Consider the following 19,889-nt stretch of genomic DNA (forward strand, 5'->3'; position numbering starts at 1 on the left):
TACTCATCACATTTAAAATCAGGAAACTGAGGTTCAGAGGGAAGAAAAGAGAAATTGTGAAGAGAATTTTGAGGAAAAACATCTGTGAAGAAAATTACAACTTTATGAACAAACCTGAAAAAGTATGTGAAAAACATACATGGATTAATGATCAAGTCTGTGAGTAAGAAAGGAAACAAGTAAGAAGTGGTGATCATGGAGATTTGCATGGCCAAAGTGGGTATCTCTCGTCTTCAGTATGATGGTCTTCAAATTCTGCAGCTCTCTTTGGCACATTGTTCTATTGGGTCATATTTTCTATAGATAATCTAAAATTAACATTATGTTGTATATGTTATCTAAATACTCAACAAGACTGATTGTTCAGTGTGCATGCATTTACTACCCTCTGTTATATTTCTAAATTATGCTGCGGGAGATCTCAGATGTTGGCTTCGTTGAATGTATTATCTAGGCAGATAAACCCTGAATGTGAATTTAAATTCTTTAAAGGCTCCAGCGGAACAACTATCTACTGGTGTTTTTAGAGTACAGATGAAAATAAAGTGGCTTCCTGTTGATTGATTGTTATCCTTTTATCATTTATTTTTTGGCTGGTGGAACAATGGTTTGCTATTATAAAATTTCACTCTATTTACTTTAAATAAACAGAAACCATGTTTTGATATAAAAGATGTTTCAAAGCAGACGCTGGATAGATATATTCAATGTTTTTTCATGTTTCTTGAAATGAGAAATTGATTGACTTCTTAAAAATGACAGCTTGCTAAACCCTAAGGTAGCTGAAATTAGAATAACACAGTCATCCATCTGTTGTTAGCTCCCTCAGGATTTCAACCCATTATAAAATTTGCAAATCTGGAAAAATCAAATTAGTTTGGCTGTTTATCCCCTAAAAGAAAGAGGACAAACAGATAAAGTTCTGCACACTTGCAGTTTGTAACTCCATACAAGTATCTTACCAAATCCTAACAGACATTAACCATTTGTCAGCTCATTTCCCTGGGACGAGTTGGAGATTTTTTCCTTCTGCAGTTGCTTCTTTGAAATGATAAATTAAGTAGTCCTTTCAGGGTGGTAAATATTTTAATGTTATCCTTTTTCTCTTTATGTTGTTAATCAAAAGGTTGGAAAAAATATCAGAATATCATTGTTTCACCTTTTGATTATTAAAATATTTTTATACTTAATATATACAGTTAAATATCCATTATACTTCCTTTGGGTATTCAGCAAATATGCTCTTTTCTGTTTTGCATTTATGGAGCGTGTTTGTGACTATGGTCGATAATTGCAAGGAGGTATATAATATGAATGACCCTGTCCTCAAGGAGGGGAAATAGGGCATATACCTAAAATGATGAATTAAATAATTTGCAGCGTATGGTAAAATAGAAAATAAAGAAATAGAAAATTGACATTTTTAAGCTGGCTACTTTGTTTCAGGCAGTGTGCTAGAGCCTTTAAGTATGCTATTTGAGTTGAGGTTTTGTCAAATGAGGGGTTGTGTGGTATGTGCCACAGGTGTTCAGTGGAAAGAGTGACCAGTGTTGACTAATGCCATTATGGAAGATTAGGGGAGGAAGCAATGATAGAGCAAGAGGAGTGGCACTGGTGCTGCCTCCTGGGCTATTACAGCTGAAAGAAATAGGAGAGGCAAAGAGTCTTGCAGGCAAGGGCAATTGTATAATCAAAGACATGGAGAAGAGTAATGCTTTTCTCCAAATAGTGCTGACTATATCACTTAGGATGCTGAGACTTAGGCTAGTTTACTGGTCATAAGGAATTAAATTTTATGGCAGTAAAAATTGAATAAAATGGATAGATAACAACCACATGTTAAAAAAGAAGCAACAGAACCTTCCAGGCTTACTTTGGGGAAGGAAGAAGGTAGGAGGAAATGGACTGACTGGTTGGTTTCTTTGGGTGGTGAGAGTTCTCTGGCTTTACTACTGATATAGCAGGGCTTCAGGAGAGTCCGTCAACAGCCAAGCTGTAACTGCTTCTCTAATACTGGATTTGTCCCCCAGTGGAGATATGGTTTACTCTTCTGAAAATTTATTTAGTTTCGCACTATTAGCCAAGTGCCAGGCAGAATAGACTTAATTTCTTCTACCACTGCTCTATGTGCTAGCTTTCCAGATTAAAAATAGAATAGAATGTATTACCAAAGTGAGTGATTTCAGTCAATATTCAGTTAATTTTTTTCAACTCATTTTGTTTTGAGACTATTATATTTATAATTAAAATGATTGGTTATTGCAAATAGTTAATGCTGAGATTGAATTAGTCATTGTTGTGTAAGTAGGGTAAGTCTGATGCTATAGTTGTCATTGTTTGGTTGACCTTTATTCAGTAACTTATTTTATTATGCTTCACAGTGACTCTGGGGTATCCTTTTGTTTCTTGATTTCAATATACAGAAAAATGTTTGTTTGTTTATTTATTTATGGCTGCATTGGGTCTTCGTTGCTCCATGCTGGCTTTCTCTAGTTGCGGCAAGCGGGGGCTATTCTACTTTGCAGTGCACTGGCTTCTCATTGCGGTGGCTTCTCTTGTTGCAGATCACGGGCTCTAGGCACGTGGGCTTCAGTAGTTGTGGCTCGCAGGCTCTAGAGCACAGGCTCAGTAGTTGTGGCGCACGGGCTTAGTTGCTCCTCGGCATGTGGGATCTTCCCAGACCAAGGCTCAAACCCATGTCCTCTGCACTGGCAGGTGGGTTCTTAACCACTGCGCCAGCAGGAAAGCCCCAGAAAAAATTTTTAAGTTCATATCTATTTCCATCTCCACCTTGCTTCTAGTTTGATATGTAAAGCACAATTTTTGTTGTTCATTGGATGTTTGTTCATTTATTCGTTCATCTACTCATTCATTCACTCAGTGTTTGTTAAGCACTTATTACATATCCCACACACTATTGTGCACATTTCAGTAAATCACTGGTTACCAGTGATGCATCAGAGTCCCCTGAAAACATCCATTTTTATCATTGAATTTTACTTAATCATTTTGCTCCATCAATTTTATTTCTGAAGATTTTAATTTCTGCTTCATAAATTGTATTTAGTCCAGATTAAATGTAACAAAGATTATTTCACTGAACTTTTGTAGTCCAAGATCCATTTCTACTTGTCAGGTTGTCATATTGAATGTCAAATACAAATTTAAATCTGAAGCCTCTTTTTTAATATATACCTGTAAACCATTTTCTGACTTCATTAGTGCTTCAAGAAACTTTTCATTTCTTCTTTTTCTAACGGAATTTTATTCACTCTCTAGTCACCTACATCTGTATCATATTAGTGATTTTTTGAGTGGATATTTGATATTTGTTTTGGTCTGCTTAATACCTCATATATTCTCCTTTAAAAGTCTTTTTGGAGATTTAACTGATACCTCCTTTAAAGTGAAATGTGTGGAGCAAGGTATCACTGTCCAATTATAACTTTCTCTAAAGTTCAGTTTTATTCCTTTAAGTGGGGATCTCAACTTCACTGCACAAGAAGTAAGCTGTAGAGGTCTTCTAAAAAAACAAATGACTGAACAGTCACCTTCCGCAATCTTGTTCAGTAGTTTGGAGTATTTATTTTTACTTTTAAAATGCTCCTCAGAGGATTTTGATATACAACCACAATTGGAAAACATTATCTGTTGAAATGTGCAGAGTTAAGTTTTTACTCTGAAGGTACAGAATCATAAGCTTTTAGAGGGAATGGACTTGGGAAATTATTCCTACAACATCAGGAAACTTATCTGTCATCTCAGGCCGACAGCTAGGCCACTCTGGAAAGACTCTATTCTTCCATGGCGAAGAACTAAGAACCTGAACCTTATGTAAATATTCAGTGTCATAGTCTTTTTGGGCAAATTCTCTCATCTTGATTCTTGACTTTATTCCATTCTTTACTGTAATGGTAGAAGGTACTCTGATCTATAGAATTCATGACATTGGGAATGCCCATTCTTAGCACTCTTAGCCCACTGCATACTTCTCCTCTATTGTTAAGATATCTATACGTTATTCTGCTTTCCAGAAGGGAAACATAAGTATTATTTTAAGCACACAAATCTACATATTAACAAAGATATTTCTTATGCTTAATAATCTAATTTTATGTGTACTGCATTCTAAGTGTTATCATCTAATCTAACTTAAAATTGTTCTGGTAGTAGCTTATAAAATCACTTTTGTCATTATATCACATTATGATAGTTGATAAGTAGGTCTGTTCCATGGCTATAGCAATATATAAAGTCAATGTTTATTTTATTGAAACTATTGAAATTTTGCAAAATCAGCCAATGTCACTGACACTACAGCACTAAAGTTTTACATTATTTAAACTTAGGAAACTAAGAACTTGGAATTATGGTGAGCATATGAATGATGATTAATAGTTTTTAAATATTGGTCATTATTTTGTGAGTGAGAATAATTTGTGGTATATGTTTTAGTACCAAGTGATAGAAACCCAGATCAGACTTTTTTCTTTTTTTCTTTTTTTGTCTAAGCAGAAAAAGAGGCAGAATCATTGGCTCATAGTATTCAATAATAGGGTAAATCTGTCCTTAGCAATTTGTCTCCTTTCTATGTCTCTCCCTTTCCTTGTATTGAATATATTGGATTCATTTTTCTCTACTGGAGACACAGAGTACCTCATAGCCCTGTAGTTAACGGTGAGGGCATTGTGGGGGAATACCATCTTCACGCTAGTTTGAAAAATCTGGAGAAGACATTGCTCAGCCTGTTGCTAGGAGAATGACAAAACCGGTATCCTTCTTCCATAGGGACAGAAGGTACATCTGTTAGCAGAGTAAGAGTTATGAATAGCAAGGAATTAATTCTAAGCTATATGAACTATAGCTTAATTGCTATCATTATAGGTGAAATTCAGCAATATTGCTAAGACCGTATTCTGATCTAAATAAGTAAAACTCAGATGTAGCTTATCAAGAAATTAATTGACACCTATCTTTTAAAATTTTTATTTATTTTTCTTTAAGAAATCACCCCTCTAGGCTAGATAGGTGACCAACCAGCCTGGTTTGCCTGGGACTGTGAGGGGTTCCTGGGGCATGAGACTAAGTGCTAAAACCATGCAAGTCCTAGGCAAACTAGGAGAAGTAGGTTACCTTTACCAAGAGTGCTGAAAGATTAATTATTGTTGCTTTAAAGAGTAGATGTTTGTTAACCATGATGTTTACTTTGTTCTTCCCTATCTCTGCAGATCTCAACGCTACCCATATTTTAAGGTTCAGTTTAAATGCCACTTCTTCCCAATCTCTTCCTCTTATGAATTCATGTAATTCTTTATCTGTACCACTCTTGTTCCACTTTGTGCTTTAAAACATCTTTATCAGAGTTATCTATATACAAACTTTTTCTCTGACACTACAGGCAAAGTTCTTTTAGGGCATGGTGTATGATTTATCTTTTATCCCTCATAGATTCTAGCGTGGTGCTCCACACTTTATAAGAAGGGATTTATTAAAAGTAATGAATAAATTCATGCGTTAAGTAGGTATATTGTTAATAATATGAGATGTACCAGTGTGTAATGGGAGAAAAACTGCTGATACAGAATTCAGAAAACCTAGCTTTTGCCCCTCCCTATCACTAGATAACTCTGTGATTTTGGACAGTTTCCTTATTTGTGTGTGTGTATATCTGCACACACACTATGCACACGCTATAGTTTCTTCGGCAATAATTGAAAGTTTCAGCTAGATCCCCCTTGTTATCTAGTGATGCTTTTGAGTGTTCATGCTTAATTTGGTCATCCAGTGTTGTCAAAGACTAATCCAAACTTTCAGTCTCTCCTGTAGTCCTCTGTACTGTACAACCCCTTCACTTTTGGTAGATGATCACACTTCATACCTCACGGAGAAAATCTGCCTGCAGGAAGAAACTTGTTCAGTCCACCCTCGTACATTGCTGTACATTATACGTAGAATAATATCAATTATTCCTTCCTGACACTCACGTGTAAATCTTTAAGAAGTAAACAGACATACTTATCTATATTTGTAATTCAAAATCTTATATATGCATTGCTTGATGAAAGTACAGTATTCTAGACCATTTTTGTGTTAACAGCTTTTGTGTCCTGAAAACCAAGTAAAAGTAGATTGCTTTAAAACTATGATTATTTGTTTTGTACTTAATATACTTTTAAATGCTTTTTTTAGGAGAAAAGTTATTTTGTAAAAAGTTTCCTGTTAATTCCTTTGAAAAATATAACTGACAGCTCTTAAAAGAACAGGATTCATCAGTGTGTTTTCAAAATTTACATTAAAATATGTAAAAATATTGCTTTCATCAATTTTCAATTAAAATGTGATTATTATGTAGAGTTTTATACATTTTTATAACCCAGTGTTCTGTTGTTTATAGCTACTGATGCAAATGTGAAGAATGAAAGTCTTTCATCTGTGCAACAGCTTGGCGTTAAAATGACTGTCAGGTATATTATAGGGAAATATCTCCCTGTGCATTTCTAGAATTTGTTTTGTCTAGCTGATATGTGCTTAATAGTATTTAATTTAACAATCAACTATTTTGTATGCTTTAAATGCAGAGTTTGTCATTCAGAAAATAATAACTTTGTTTTGAGGATATTGACACATGATTAAATTACCCTTACAGGTAAATCAGTTACAGTTCATTACTACTTCATAGGCTAATTACAATGTATTTAAGTCTCTATGACTGTCAGGTGTTTTCCAAAAATAACATTTTAAAAATCAGCACATTGGTAGCACAATCATACCATTTTCTAAAATATGTTTAGTTTTTATTGTCAGGATATAGTTATGAGTAAAAAGTACCTTAATGATAGATGCAGAAGTTAAAATGAATAAATGAATTATAGTAGTTTGAATTTTTTGTACTGAAATTATAATTTTCAAAAGAAATGGACAAGCGGAACAGACTGGGAGTTAAGGTCTGTGTCCCTGAACTCCTCTTTTTCTTGATTATTACATGGGACTCTTGATAGTCCCATTCTATCTACTTCGTTGGGTAATCTTCAGAATCAAGTGTAAAAAAGATGCATGTGAAAGCTTTTAAAGAAGACTGTTTGGGGCTTCCCTGGTGATGCAGTGGTTAAGAATCTACCTGCCAATGCAGGGGACATGGGTTTGAGGCCTGGTCTGGGAAGATTCCAGATGCCGCGGAGCAACTAAGCCCGTGAGCCACAACTACTGAGCCTGCACTCTAGAGCCCGCGTGCCACAACTACTGAAGCCCATGCACCTAGAGCCCGTGCTCCACAACAAGAGAAGCCACCGCAATGAGAAGCCCACGCAGCGCAACGAAGAGTAGCTCCTGCTCACCACAACTACAGAAAGCCCGCGTGCAGCAACGAAGACCCAACATAGCAAAAAATATATATAATAATAATAACAATAAAAATAAAAAGGACTGTGTAAATCCATAGCGTTATAACAAAAACTATGATAGTAATTCTAGCTCACCCACCTATATCACATAGGGTATATAACCCATTGATTATGTTTTGTGACCCTATACCCGCCTTTTATATTGTAATGACCTATTTCCATTCTGAAATGGAAACCGTAGGTAATATGAGCAGTCTAGTCACATATGTTTTTTTAATTCAACATAATGTCTTACTGTTAAGAAATAAACAAAGTGATTTATAATGAAATGTTTGTATACTACTATGGCGCCAGTAGTGAGACATAGCTGGCACACATTTAGAATCATTGTAGCTGTGGCAGCTACGACTAGAGACTGATTTTATTTTGGTGCATCAAATATTACAAGAGGGTTGCCACTGGCAAAGTGACTTTGCAAAATGGTGAACAAGTCTTAGTAAGGCTTCAAGCAAAGCAAAAGAACTATCTTTCCCCAACTTACACATGGTTTCATTCAGTGTATAATAAAAGATATGACTAATATTTTATGATTTATATGAAACAGAATTAGTTTCAGATAATTATAAATAGATTTTTCATCTATGCAAATGACAGGCAGGACATTTACAAGTTGTTACTGTGCAGGACTAACTGTCCCATGTCTAACCTTCTGGCCCTTACTCAGCAACTATCAGTAGTCCCCCAGTCACTATGACAATCAAAAGCACTCCCATAAATTTCCAAACTAGCCCCTGGGGGAAGTGCCACCCTTATATAGAACCATTGGACTATATGAACTCTAAAATTGCTTCTAAACTTAACATTATGTCAATCTAGCCTATGAACGTTCCATGTTTTAGGTTAAGTTCAGGAAAAAATGCTTATATTCTACTACTCATCTATAGTATCCATGTTTTGTTCTTTCACTACCATTTCATTTTCCTTTAAAGTTATTGTATTTACCAGATGAATACTGCTAATTCCAATAGATCATAATAATCAGGTACATATATTGAGTGTTATTCTTTCATAAGTGCTCTGTATAACATAGTCATGCTAAAAGTAGAAATTTGAAAACTTAAAACCATGAGATCTCAAGAGAACTACACTTTGATGAATGTTAAAAAATGAATTTACAATGCAGGGCCTGACATTTTTTCATTTTGTATGTTTTCTGGGCTTTTACAGGTATGGCAAGTTCCTCAACCTGTTAAGAGATGGTGCAGAAAATGATCTTACCTTGGTTTTAAAGCATTGTGAGAGATTCCTGAAACAGCAGCAAGCTTCTGTAAAATCTTCTCTTCATATCCTTTTCGAATAATTGACAGGACTTGAACTCTCTTCGTATGTTTTTCAGAATTCTTTGATGGGGTACTTTAATACATTTATAGGAAAATAATACTTTAACCTATATTGGTGATTTGTAGCAATATACCTTTATGGTATTTTATTCTATATTTTAAATATGTACTTTATTAGACTGAGTAGTAATTATTAAATTTTATTAGTTGAATCTTAAATGAATAAGTAAAGTTATTAGAATGTATTTTCAGTTATATATAAGGAAGTTTTAAAAATCGGTTTACTAAATCAGAATAATACTCTAGATTTAGTAAATCTAGAATAAGAATAAAACATGCATTTATTTTATTTGAATTGGTTATCTTTCAGAAATAGGGTTTGACTTCAAGAAAAAAGTGTATACAGATCTTTTGCATTACTGAATTCTCAAAATGTGTGGATTTTTTTTTTATACTTGATTATGCTAATAATTTGGCAGATAACCTAAACTAGAGAAAGGATGGTACTATTGTGTTAGTGACTTGAACAGTGTGTTTCCACGGAACAGATAGTTTTTCCTCTGGTTGCTGGTGCTGTTGGCCTCCACTGGATGTGTCAGCGCACATGGTACATTAAAATAGTCACTATGCAAGTGATTTCTTTTATTAATAAAGTTTGATTTTATATCAATAGCTTGTAAATTGGTTGATGACAAAATGAGGACTAAGTATCCTTAATATCTCTTTCCTGATAGAGATTCTGGAAATGAATATTTATGGAGTTCTTATATCTCACCATGTTAAGATAAACTATTATAAAAGTTCCTTAACTGTGCTTTTCAGTCTGCTTGCAGGGAAGTTACACTGGCCATGACTGGTTTGTATCTTCTTTGTTCATAATAATGTTGGGGGACAAAGACAAAACATTCCGATTTCTTCAGCAGTTCTCCAGGCTTCTGACTTCTGCTTTCCTTTGGTTGCCAAGACTACATATTTCTGTAAGACTTTTTAGTCTATTTTTAAAGGAGTATTTTAAATTTTAAGGAAAATCCTATTTAAATTCATTAGGATCTTATTATTTTATTTGTAGAGTGCGCTATGTACTCAATAGTCATTTTCTATCTGAATGCAATTTTGAGTAATTCCTTCTGAAGATACAGATTTGGCATTTTCTTGAATACTTGCTGTCTTACCTAATGGTAACTTAATGAAAGATTAGTGATAATAGGTGCATTATTAAATTTTAAACTTGTCATTTAGTAAATTATAAAATTCCATATATAAAGAGAAAACTATTGAATGGATATTTTTACTCTTGCTTTGTTAGAAAGAATCTCAGGTTAAATTATAGTATGAGAAAATAATAAGTTGAAATTGTATCCATATTGTATAGAGGAAAAGCACACTATATATACATTTTGGAAATCTATGATGAGTTTTGATTAAGGTAGTATAGTGTATTTTTAAAGATTTTACTAGTTCCGTGAGATCCAAGTTTAAAAAGTGCATCCCTCAATTTATTAAAGTTTCTGTATTTTGTTTTACTTATGTACTTAGTGCATTTAAGACCTCCAACTTGGGGAAACTATCCATTAAAATAAGCCATGCTAATGCTTCCCAAACCTTTTCCATGACATGTTGTACTTGGACAACAGAATTACACGGCACCCAAGGATAAGTTGTTAAGGGGGCTAGAGAGTATCTATGTCAAGTTAAATGAAAGCATTTCTGACATGCTTTTGCAATATGTATTTGTGATAAAGAAAAGAAAGCACCAAGGAATACATTAAATATTGAAATTTTATGATTTTATGCTTGAAATAGCTGTATGTAATTCCTGAATAATACTTCACCATAATGAGAAATTTGCTCACGTGAACAGGAGGAAACAAAAGGCAAAAAGCTATGTACTAGCTTTTCTCCAATCAATGGAACTGTTTTCCTTCAGTTAACCAGAGTTTGAACAATTCTTTAAATTGTACATGAAGATTTAAAATATCCTAAAGGTCTTTCACTCTTTCATTTACAAATGTAATGTTAAAAATTCTTTTGATAATAAGTATGGATTTTAAGTCTATCACACATTTTCATGTCAAGTATTTTAAAATGATACCTACATGCCACTAGTCTTAAGTATTCTACTTTAGTGTTCAGAGTGTGACACAGTCAGACATCACCAATGAACTGTTTTTAACCATAATTTTGTAAAGTTGCATTTCTGCTTTGACGCTATAAACCTAGTTTTCTCACACATTATTTTATTTTTAACACAACAAGAGTGATGTGCTCCACTAGCATTTCTTCCTATAAAACTGAAATCAGGCAGGACTCTAGCAGCTTTGAGTTTATTAGACTTACCATTTTGATAGCATCAATTTAATATGGAATATAGATCTGTGAATGGAATGGAGTGACTTATTACCCAGGGGTTTTAGAATGAGCTCTTGATGTAAAACCTTGACACCTTTCTGTTGGTGCAGCTATATCATCAGTGAAGACTCATGCAGTGCCTTCTGTAGTATCATTTTTTTTTCCTTTTCAAGTACAAATATACCAAGTTGAATATTTTATTACCAGTAGTTTGTTTTACTGTTTCTTTGTAAAGCAAATAACATTCTGCTAAACATTCCTCTTCAAGGATTCTATCTAGAACTGTTAGCTAAGTGCAGTTACTAATGTCCGTATAGTCAGTACTCCATAGTTTAAATGTTTTTGATTTAATAATCTTTTGGATTGGTGTTCTTGCTATGCCACTTTCCTTGTTAGTGCGTGCAGTAATAGACTTAATATATTACTTAAAAAGTGGTCCTTTTCTATTATGCTTGTTCCATTGGTCTCAGACATTACACTGACATTTTCTATGCAGGTTGACAAAATAAGCAAATCTGCAGTTGCCACAAGACATTTTAAAGACACTTTAGCTTTAGCCATTAATAACACAGCCTTGTCCACCATCTTTAGCACAATACCACATTTTTGTAATCAACCTCAAAAAAGCTTCAACCTGTTCCCCCAGTCCCCCATTCCCCTACCTCATTACCCTGTTCTATTTTTTTCCTTTTGTTCCATAGCCTACATCAATTCCCACTATGCTTCTTAATTTATGTATTTGTTTATTATTTATACACTTAAACATAAGCTCTCTGAGGGCAGGGTTTTGTCCGCTGACATGTCCCAAACTATGTCCCATCATAATTATTCAGTAAATGTGCTGATGTATGAATTAATATTTAAATAAAAATTTGTAAGGGACAGTAGGCTTTTTTATTACTTTAGAAAATGTATTTAAGAGAGCTCCTCTACATTCGTAAAAGTGTTGTAAGCAAATTGCATCAAAAAGATTTAAAAATTTGGCCTAGGATAAACAGTATAGGACATAATGAAATATTAATTTGAAGTTCTCAAAATTTTATAAACTATTACTATTATCATGAGATCAAAATAATTTGAAAAATGTGTCCTTAAGCTGTTTAGACCAGAAGAACTCTTTAATGTACTGATTTAATTAAATTATCTTCCAATTTTATTTGTCCTTAAGAAAATCCTTCCTGAATGATAAAATAATCATTTTTTATGGAATTTCATCAAGAATCAGTTTGACTAATTGTTAACATCAAAGCTGTTAATAAATATAGATTAAGAAAAATCAAGAAATCAGTTATTTCCATGGAGGAATACCTAATCTCAAACAATAATTATAATAAAAGTTACAGTCATATATGCCTTCTCTGTTAGCAGAAACATATGAAAGAGAACAAATTAAATTGAAATAAAAACTGAAGTATTTTAATGCACATAAAACCAAAACTCCATTGATGATAAACCAGGCTGAAGTGGCATTCAAATGAAGTACTGTAGTTCAACAGGAAGGTATCATGGAACACTTACTTTATATACATTATATTATTTATATAGATAAAATAAGAGCGTGTGCGAATATCTATATCTTCCTCTTCATAAAATAAAGTAATAATTACCTAACACGGGAAGTTTGGAGTTTAAAATTCTAGTAGCATTGAAATATTCATTTGATTTAAATTTTACAACCATTAGCATGTCGTGGCATGTTTGTAACCCATTTGCAGGGCATTAGCAATAGTAAGTCATGTAACCAGTCACTTTCTGGAAAGAGGACAGGTGTCAAAACCCCTTCCCTTTCTTACACGTGACTTTAAATCTTAATCATATTTGAAGATTCCATTTTCCTATGTTTTTTTTTCCCGAGAGGAGAAAGATTTGTTTTTTAGAATTATAGAATCTAAGTTTAAAAAGATACCTCCAGAGTTTTCTATTCACCCCTCTGCACGATGTGCATAATGCACGTGCTGCACAGTCACTGCAGCACTGCCAGTGAAACACACAGTCACTGCAGCACTGCCAACGAAACACACAGTCACTGCAGCACTGCCAATGAAACACACAGTCACTGCAGCACTGCCAGTGAAACACACAGTCACTGCAGCACTGCCAATGAAACACAGTCACTGCAGCACTGCCAATGAAACACACAGTCACTGCAGCACTGCCAATGAAACACACAATCACTGCAGTACTGCCAGTGTTTCATTAAACACGGCCTGTTCTCTGCCCACAGAACCCTAGAGTGGAGGACTGGACTGGATTGGATTGGATCAGTTTGGATTGGTTTGGAGAGTTTGTCTTTTCTAATAGGGTCTTTCTATTTAATTTCCATAGATTTTTCTTAGTGTCAGGAATAAAATGACTCATCAGAACTACCTCTAGTGGAAGAAAACAACTAAGACTGCTTACTGTGTTTCATTTCTTTAAACACATATCTTTCATTTTTAATCATTAAAGCCAAATACTCTAAGAAGTGGCATAACATGAACATTTTGGTACTGATAATTTTTTACTCATAATTTTTTGCATGATACTGGCCTAGTGTATATGTTACTTAGGTGATCTATTAAATGCTGTGATCCTATATGTGGTCTGCTTCATCCTATATTCTGAATTTTATTTAGAGTTACCTTTTATTAAGCGTTACCATCCTTTCCAAGAGTTATGACTAACCAAAATATATCAAAACACTAAAAGTATAACAAACATAATTTATAATTTGATGATTCAGAAGATTCCTTGTTATATTCATGTGACTCAGAGCTGTCATTATTGATTTGGTTTTATGAATACCATTTACTGTAAATTAGAGTTATGAAATAAAAATAGACCAATTAACAAAACTTTTATTACAAGAAAGTTTCCTGTGATTACAGTGTGCAATCATTAGTATGTTGTTGTCATTCAGTCAACTTGTTGAGTAGCTACTCTATGCAGGGCTTGACGCTAGGAGCTGTGTTGGTTACCAAAATTTATGGCATAATTTCTTCCAACAGAATATAATTCATAAGAGTAGAAGAATTCTTGCCTTATCTTTGGGAATCCATTATATAATAATGTTTTATTTTCTTTGAGAAGGTAATTAATTAGTCTATTATCTCCATCTCTATACAAACCTATTCTAAATATGTTGTTTTTAATACAAATTAGAGAACACTGTGTAAGAAATATTTCCAATATATACAATTCTTACACTATTATATAGTCAGAAAATTATTAGCTAAGTTTGCATTGAAAATTAAAGTATTACATTTGTATAAGTTGATTTATTTTGCTTTTACATATATTTATTAGATTCATTAATTCTACTCTACAAATAGTAATTAGTGAAACATTGTGTATTCAACAAAAGAAGGTAAATCAAAGGGTACTAATTCTCATTCAGTTCATATTATTATTCTTAACTACTTAATAAAAGTAATTTTCTTTGCACATCCATCTGAAGTTGACTACAAGATGTTCATTTAATATGCTATGTATGTCTTCAGTCGTCAGTATATAATATTAATTTTTTTGTGTAGTGAGATATCTCCCTAAGAACCTATCATAAAATATATATTTGTACCTGTATGTTCCCACAAATATATATTTCTACAATGTGAAATGGTAAACCATTTATCATAATGAATGATAAAACACAAAAACTACTGATAAATCAACTCACTGATTTCAGAAATTTTCATATATTACTCAAACCTAAATCCTTAAAAATGGTTTAGCAGTATAAAGTTTGAAAAAATCCTCCTTATTTTAACTCTTATGTAATTGTTATATATGAGTTTGATTTTTGATTTTAAAGTATTAATTTTCTTTTATTAAAAAAGTTTAAGTTGCCCATTAAAGGTAAAAACGTTAAAATGGCTCTCTAGAAGTCAGATCTAATTTGAGTATCAATGTTTATTATAAGTCTATAGGATATAATAGCTAGTCTAATAGTTTTTCTTGAAACAGAATTACATCTTCAGGTTTATTCTTTGTTTAAAAAATTTATTGTGGTTAGATGTTGGGTTTAAAGTAACACTCATTAAAACATTGAGCATTCATGATAAATTGTACCCAAGAACTAAATTGAAAAAATAACCGACTTTATGAAGAAATGGCTGAAAAATGCAATGCAAGTTTGTAAATATATGTGTATGTGTGTATATGTATCTATACATATATAATATATATAATATATACATAGACATATAAATAAATATAAAAATACATGAAATAAATTTTATATATTTGTAGATAGATAGCCTGAGTACTTTGATGGGAATGCATCACAGTTTTAGATACGAATTTCTTATGGATTTCCCAATTTCACTTATTAGTAACTAGAGCTTAGATTTGGGTTATTTAATGTTAACTTAGAAAAAGCGGATTAGGCAAATACCAAGAGCTGACAAACTAAATAAACCTTTTTGATGTTTTAGAGTCATTGACTAAATCCAAGGATATATAAGCATATTGAAATATACTTAGTTTTAAAATGTAAAGCATTTATTACTCATGTACTCATCCATGTATTTATTCTTTCATGCAACATCCATCTCCATTATTCCATAAGGGATTGAATTTGTCACAATTACAAAGTGTTAATTTTATTCCTTTATCTTGGAAGGAAGGTATATCATACTGCCTTTATTGAGTTTTAATCTTTCTATAGTGTTTAATGTTCTAACTTTTTAACTTACATAAAATTTGCAGTAGCTTGTTATGCCACCATGGTAATTTTGAAGTAGCAATTTAGAGCAAAAGATTTAGATGAATTTGATTGGTTTTAAATTAGCTGCATATTCATTAATTCTCAATTTTTCTCTTTTATGCAGAGGTACCTACCTATTGACACCATAGAATCTGGCATTCATCCAGTATATTTTTGCAGCACTCACTATGTTGAAATGCTACTGAAAGCGGAAGTGCCACTTGTATTTTCAGCTTTTCACATGTCTGGTTTTGCACCATCACAGGTAATCCATAGGAAATAGTATTTCTTCAACTCCCAGATCTCAGTGTATTTAAAGAAAATTACATTCTCATCAAATATAGGAAATACATTGAAATTAATCACGTCATTTTTGTAAGTAGTCATACATCTCTATGTGTTTAAATCTTTAAACTGGCTTTTTTCCCCTAGGTCTTTTATAACATATAGGTTTGCTTTATAGTAGATCCCTGGCATTCACAGATGTTGAGTTCTGTTTCAGCTATTCAAGACATAGACATTCTGAAAGTCTATGACATGTAGCTATTTTTTTTTAACATCTTTATTGGAGTATAATTGCTTTACAATGGTGTGTTAGTTTCTGCTATATAACAAAGTGAATCAGCTATACGTACACATATATCCCCATATCCCCTCCCTCTTACGCTTCCCTCTCACCCGCCCTATCCCACCCCTCTAGATGGTCACAAAGCACCGAGTTGATCTCCCTGTGCTATGCTGCTGCTTCCCACTTGCTATCTATTTTACATTTGGTAGTGTATATATGTCCATGCCACTCTCTCCCTCCGTCCCATCTTACCCTTCCCCCTCCCCAAGTCTTCAAGTCCATTCTCTACGTCTGCATCTTTATTCCTGCCCTGCCCCTAGGTTCTTCAGAACCTTTTTTTTTTTAATTCCACATATATGTGTTAGCATATGGTATTTGTTTTTCTCTTTCTGACTTACTTCACTCTGTATGACAGACTCTAGGTCCATCCACCTCACTACAAATAACTCAATTTCGTTTCTTTTTATGGCTGAGTAATATTCTGTTGTATATATGTACCACATCTTCTTTATCCATTCATCTGTCGATGGACACTTAGGTTGCTTCCATGTCCTGGCTATTGTAGATAATGCTGCACTGAACATTGTGGTACATCACTCTTTTTGAATTACGGTTTTCTCCGGGTATGCCCAGTAGTGGGATTGCTGGGTCGTATGGTAGTTCTATTTTTAGTTTTTGAAGGACCCTCCATACTGTTCTCCATAGTGGCTGTATCAATTTACATTCCCACCAACAGTGCAAGAGGGTTCCCTTTTCTCCACACCCTCTCCAGCATTTATTGTTTGTAGACTTTTTGATGATGGCCATTCTGACTGGTGTGAGGTGATATCTCATTGTAGTTTTGATTTGCATTTCTCTAATGATTAGTGATGTTGAGCATCCTTTCATGTGTTTGTTGCCAATTTGTCTATCTTCTTTGGAGAAATGTCTGTTTAGGTCTTCTGCCCATTTTTGGATTGGGTTGTTTGTTTTTTTGATATTGAGCTGCATGAACTGCTTGTATATTTTGGAGATTAATCCTTTGTCAGTTGCTTCGTTTACAAATATTTTCTCCCATTCTGAGGCTTGTCTTTTCGTCTTGTTTATGGTTTCCTTTGCTGTGCAAAGGCTTTTAAGTTTCATTAGGTCCCATTTCTTTATGTTTGTTTTTATTTCCATTTCTCTAGGAGGTGGGTCAAAAAGGATCTTGCTGTGATTTATGTCATAGAGTGTTCTGCCTATGTTTTCCTCTAAGAGTTTTAGAGTGTCTGGCCTTACATTTAGGTCTTTAATCCATTTTGAGTTTATTTTTGTGTCTGGTGTTAGGGAGTGTTCTAATTTCATTCTTTTACATGTAGTTGTCCAGTTTTCCCAGCACCACTTACTGAAGAGGCTGTCTTTTCTCCACTGTATATTCTTGCCTCCTTTATCAAAGATAAGGTGTACATACTGTGCATGGGTTTATCTCTGGGCTTTCTATCCTGTAACATTGATCTATATTTCTGTTTTTGTGCCAGTACCATACTGTCTTGATTACTGTAGCTTTGTAGTATAGTCTGAAGCCCGGGAACCTGATTCCTCCAGCTTCATTTTTCGTTCTCAAGATTGCTTTGGCTATTCAGGGTCTTTTGTGTATTCCATACAAATTGTGAAATTTTTTGTTCTAGTTCTGTGAAAAATGCCATCAGTGGTTTGATAGGGATTGCATTGAATCTGTAGATTTCTTTGGGTAAGTATAGTCATTTTCACAATGTTGATTCTTCCAATATAAGAACGTGGTATATCTCTCCATCTGTTTGTCTCATCTTTAATTTCTTTCATCAGTGTCTTATAGTTTTCTGCATACAGGTCTTTTGTCTCCTTAGGTAGGTTTATTCCTAGGTATTTTATTCTTTTTGTTGCTGTGGTAAAGGGGAGTGTTTCCTTAATTTCTCTTTCAAATTTTTCGTCGTCAGTGTATAGGAATGCAAGAGTGTTCTGTGCATTAATTTTGTATTCTGCTACTTTACCAAATTCATTGATTAGCTCTAGTAGTTTTCTGGTAACATCTTCAGGATTCTCTGTGTATAGTATCAATGTCATCTACAGACAGTGACAGTTTTACTTCTTCTTTTCCAATTTGGATTCCTTTTATTTCTTTTTCTTCTCTGATGGCTGTGGCTAAAAGTTCCAAAACTATGTTGAGTAATACTGGTGAGAGTGGGCAACCTTGTCCTGTTCCTGATCTTAGTGGAAATGGTTTCAGTTTTTCACCATTGAGAACAATGTGGGCTGTGGGTTTGTCATATATGGCCTTTATTATGTTGAGGTAGGTTCCCTCTATGCCTACTTTCTGGAGCGGTTTTATCATAAATGGGTGTTGAATTTTGTCAAAAGCTTTTTCTGCGTCTATTGAGATTATCCTATGGTTTTTCTCCTTCAGTTTGTTAATACGGTGTATCACATTGATTGATTTGGGTATACTGAAGAATCCTTGCATCTGTGGGATAAACCCCACTTGATCAAGGTGTATGATCCTTTTAATGTGCTGTTGGATTCTGTTTGCTAGTATGTTGCTGAGGATTTTTGCATGTTTGTTCATCAGTGATATTGGCCTGTAGTTTTCTTTCTTTGTGACATCTTTGTCTGGTTTTGGTATCGGTGATGGTGGCCTCGCAGAATGAGTTTGGGAGTGTTCCTCCCTCTGCTATATTTTGGAAGAGTTTGAGAAGGATAGGTGTTAGCTCTTCTCTAAATGTTGATAGAATTCGCCTGTGAAGCCATCTGGTGGTGGGCTTTTGTTTGTTGGAAGATTTTTAATCACAGTTTCAATTTCAGTGCTTGTGATTGGTCTGTTTATATTTTCTATTTCTTCCTGGTTCAGTCTCGGAAGATTGTGCTCTTCTAAGAATTTGTCCATTTCTTCCAGGTTGTCCATTTTATTGGCATATAGTTGCTTATAGTAGTGTATCATGATTCTTTGTATTTCTGTAGTGTCAGTTGTTACTTCTCCTTTTTCATTTCTAATTCTGTTGATTTGAGTCTTCTCCCTTTTTTTCTTGATGAGTCTGGCTGATGGTTTATCAATTTTCTTTATCTTCTCAAAGAACCAGCTTTTAGTTTTATTGATCTTTGCTATTGTTTCCTTCATTTCTTTTTCATTTATTTCTAATCTGATCTTTATGATATCTTTCCTTCTGCTAACTTTGGGGGTTTTTTGTTCTTCTTTCTCTATTTGCTTTAGGTGTAAGGTTAGGTTGTTGATTGGAGATGTTTCTTGAGGTAGGATTGTGTTGCTATAAACTTCCCTCTTAGAACTGCTTTTGCTGCATCCCGTAGGTTTTGGGTCATTGTGTTTTCATTGTCATTTGTTTCTAGGTATTTTTCGATTTCCTCTTTGATTTCTTCAGTGACCTCTTGGTTATTTAGTAGTGTATTGTTTAGCCTACATGTGTTTGTATTTGTTACAGATTTTTTCCTGTAATTGATATCTAGTCTCATAGTGTTGTGGTTGGAAAAGATACTTGATACGATTTCAGTTTTCTTAAATTTACCAGGGCTTGATTTGTGACCCAAGTTATGATCTATCCTGGAGAATTTTCCTTGAGCACTTGAGAAGAAAGTTTAGTCTGTTGTTTTTTTGGTGGAAT

At 33.8% G+C, this 19,889-nt stretch overlaps 1 protein-coding gene across 5 annotated transcripts in view; it reads left to right on the plus strand.

The window, feature by feature from the left end:
* Positions 1 to 19,889, plus strand: part of TBC1D32 (TBC1 domain family member 32) — a 189,087-nt gene that overhangs the window by 149,626 nt on the left and 19,572 nt on the right. For all 5 annotated transcript variants that reach the window (XM_036870860.1, XM_036870863.1, XM_036870861.1 and 2 more), the window contains 4 exons: positions 6,395 to 6,464; positions 8,568 to 8,683; positions 9,503 to 9,657; positions 15,838 to 15,978. In XM_036870860.1, the coding sequence (XP_036726755.1) occupies positions 6,395 to 6,464; positions 8,568 to 8,683; positions 9,503 to 9,657; positions 15,838 to 15,978 (482 nt within the window). The remainder of the gene's footprint in view (positions 1 to 6,394; positions 6,465 to 8,567; positions 8,684 to 9,502; positions 9,658 to 15,837; positions 15,979 to 19,889) is intronic.

The sequence above is a fragment of the Balaenoptera musculus genome, chromosome 12 (assembly GCF_009873245.2).
Source record: "Balaenoptera musculus isolate JJ_BM4_2016_0621 chromosome 12, mBalMus1.pri.v3, whole genome shotgun sequence".
In the NCBI taxonomy this organism is placed as follows: domain Eukaryota; kingdom Metazoa; phylum Chordata; class Mammalia; order Artiodactyla; family Balaenopteridae; genus Balaenoptera; species Balaenoptera musculus.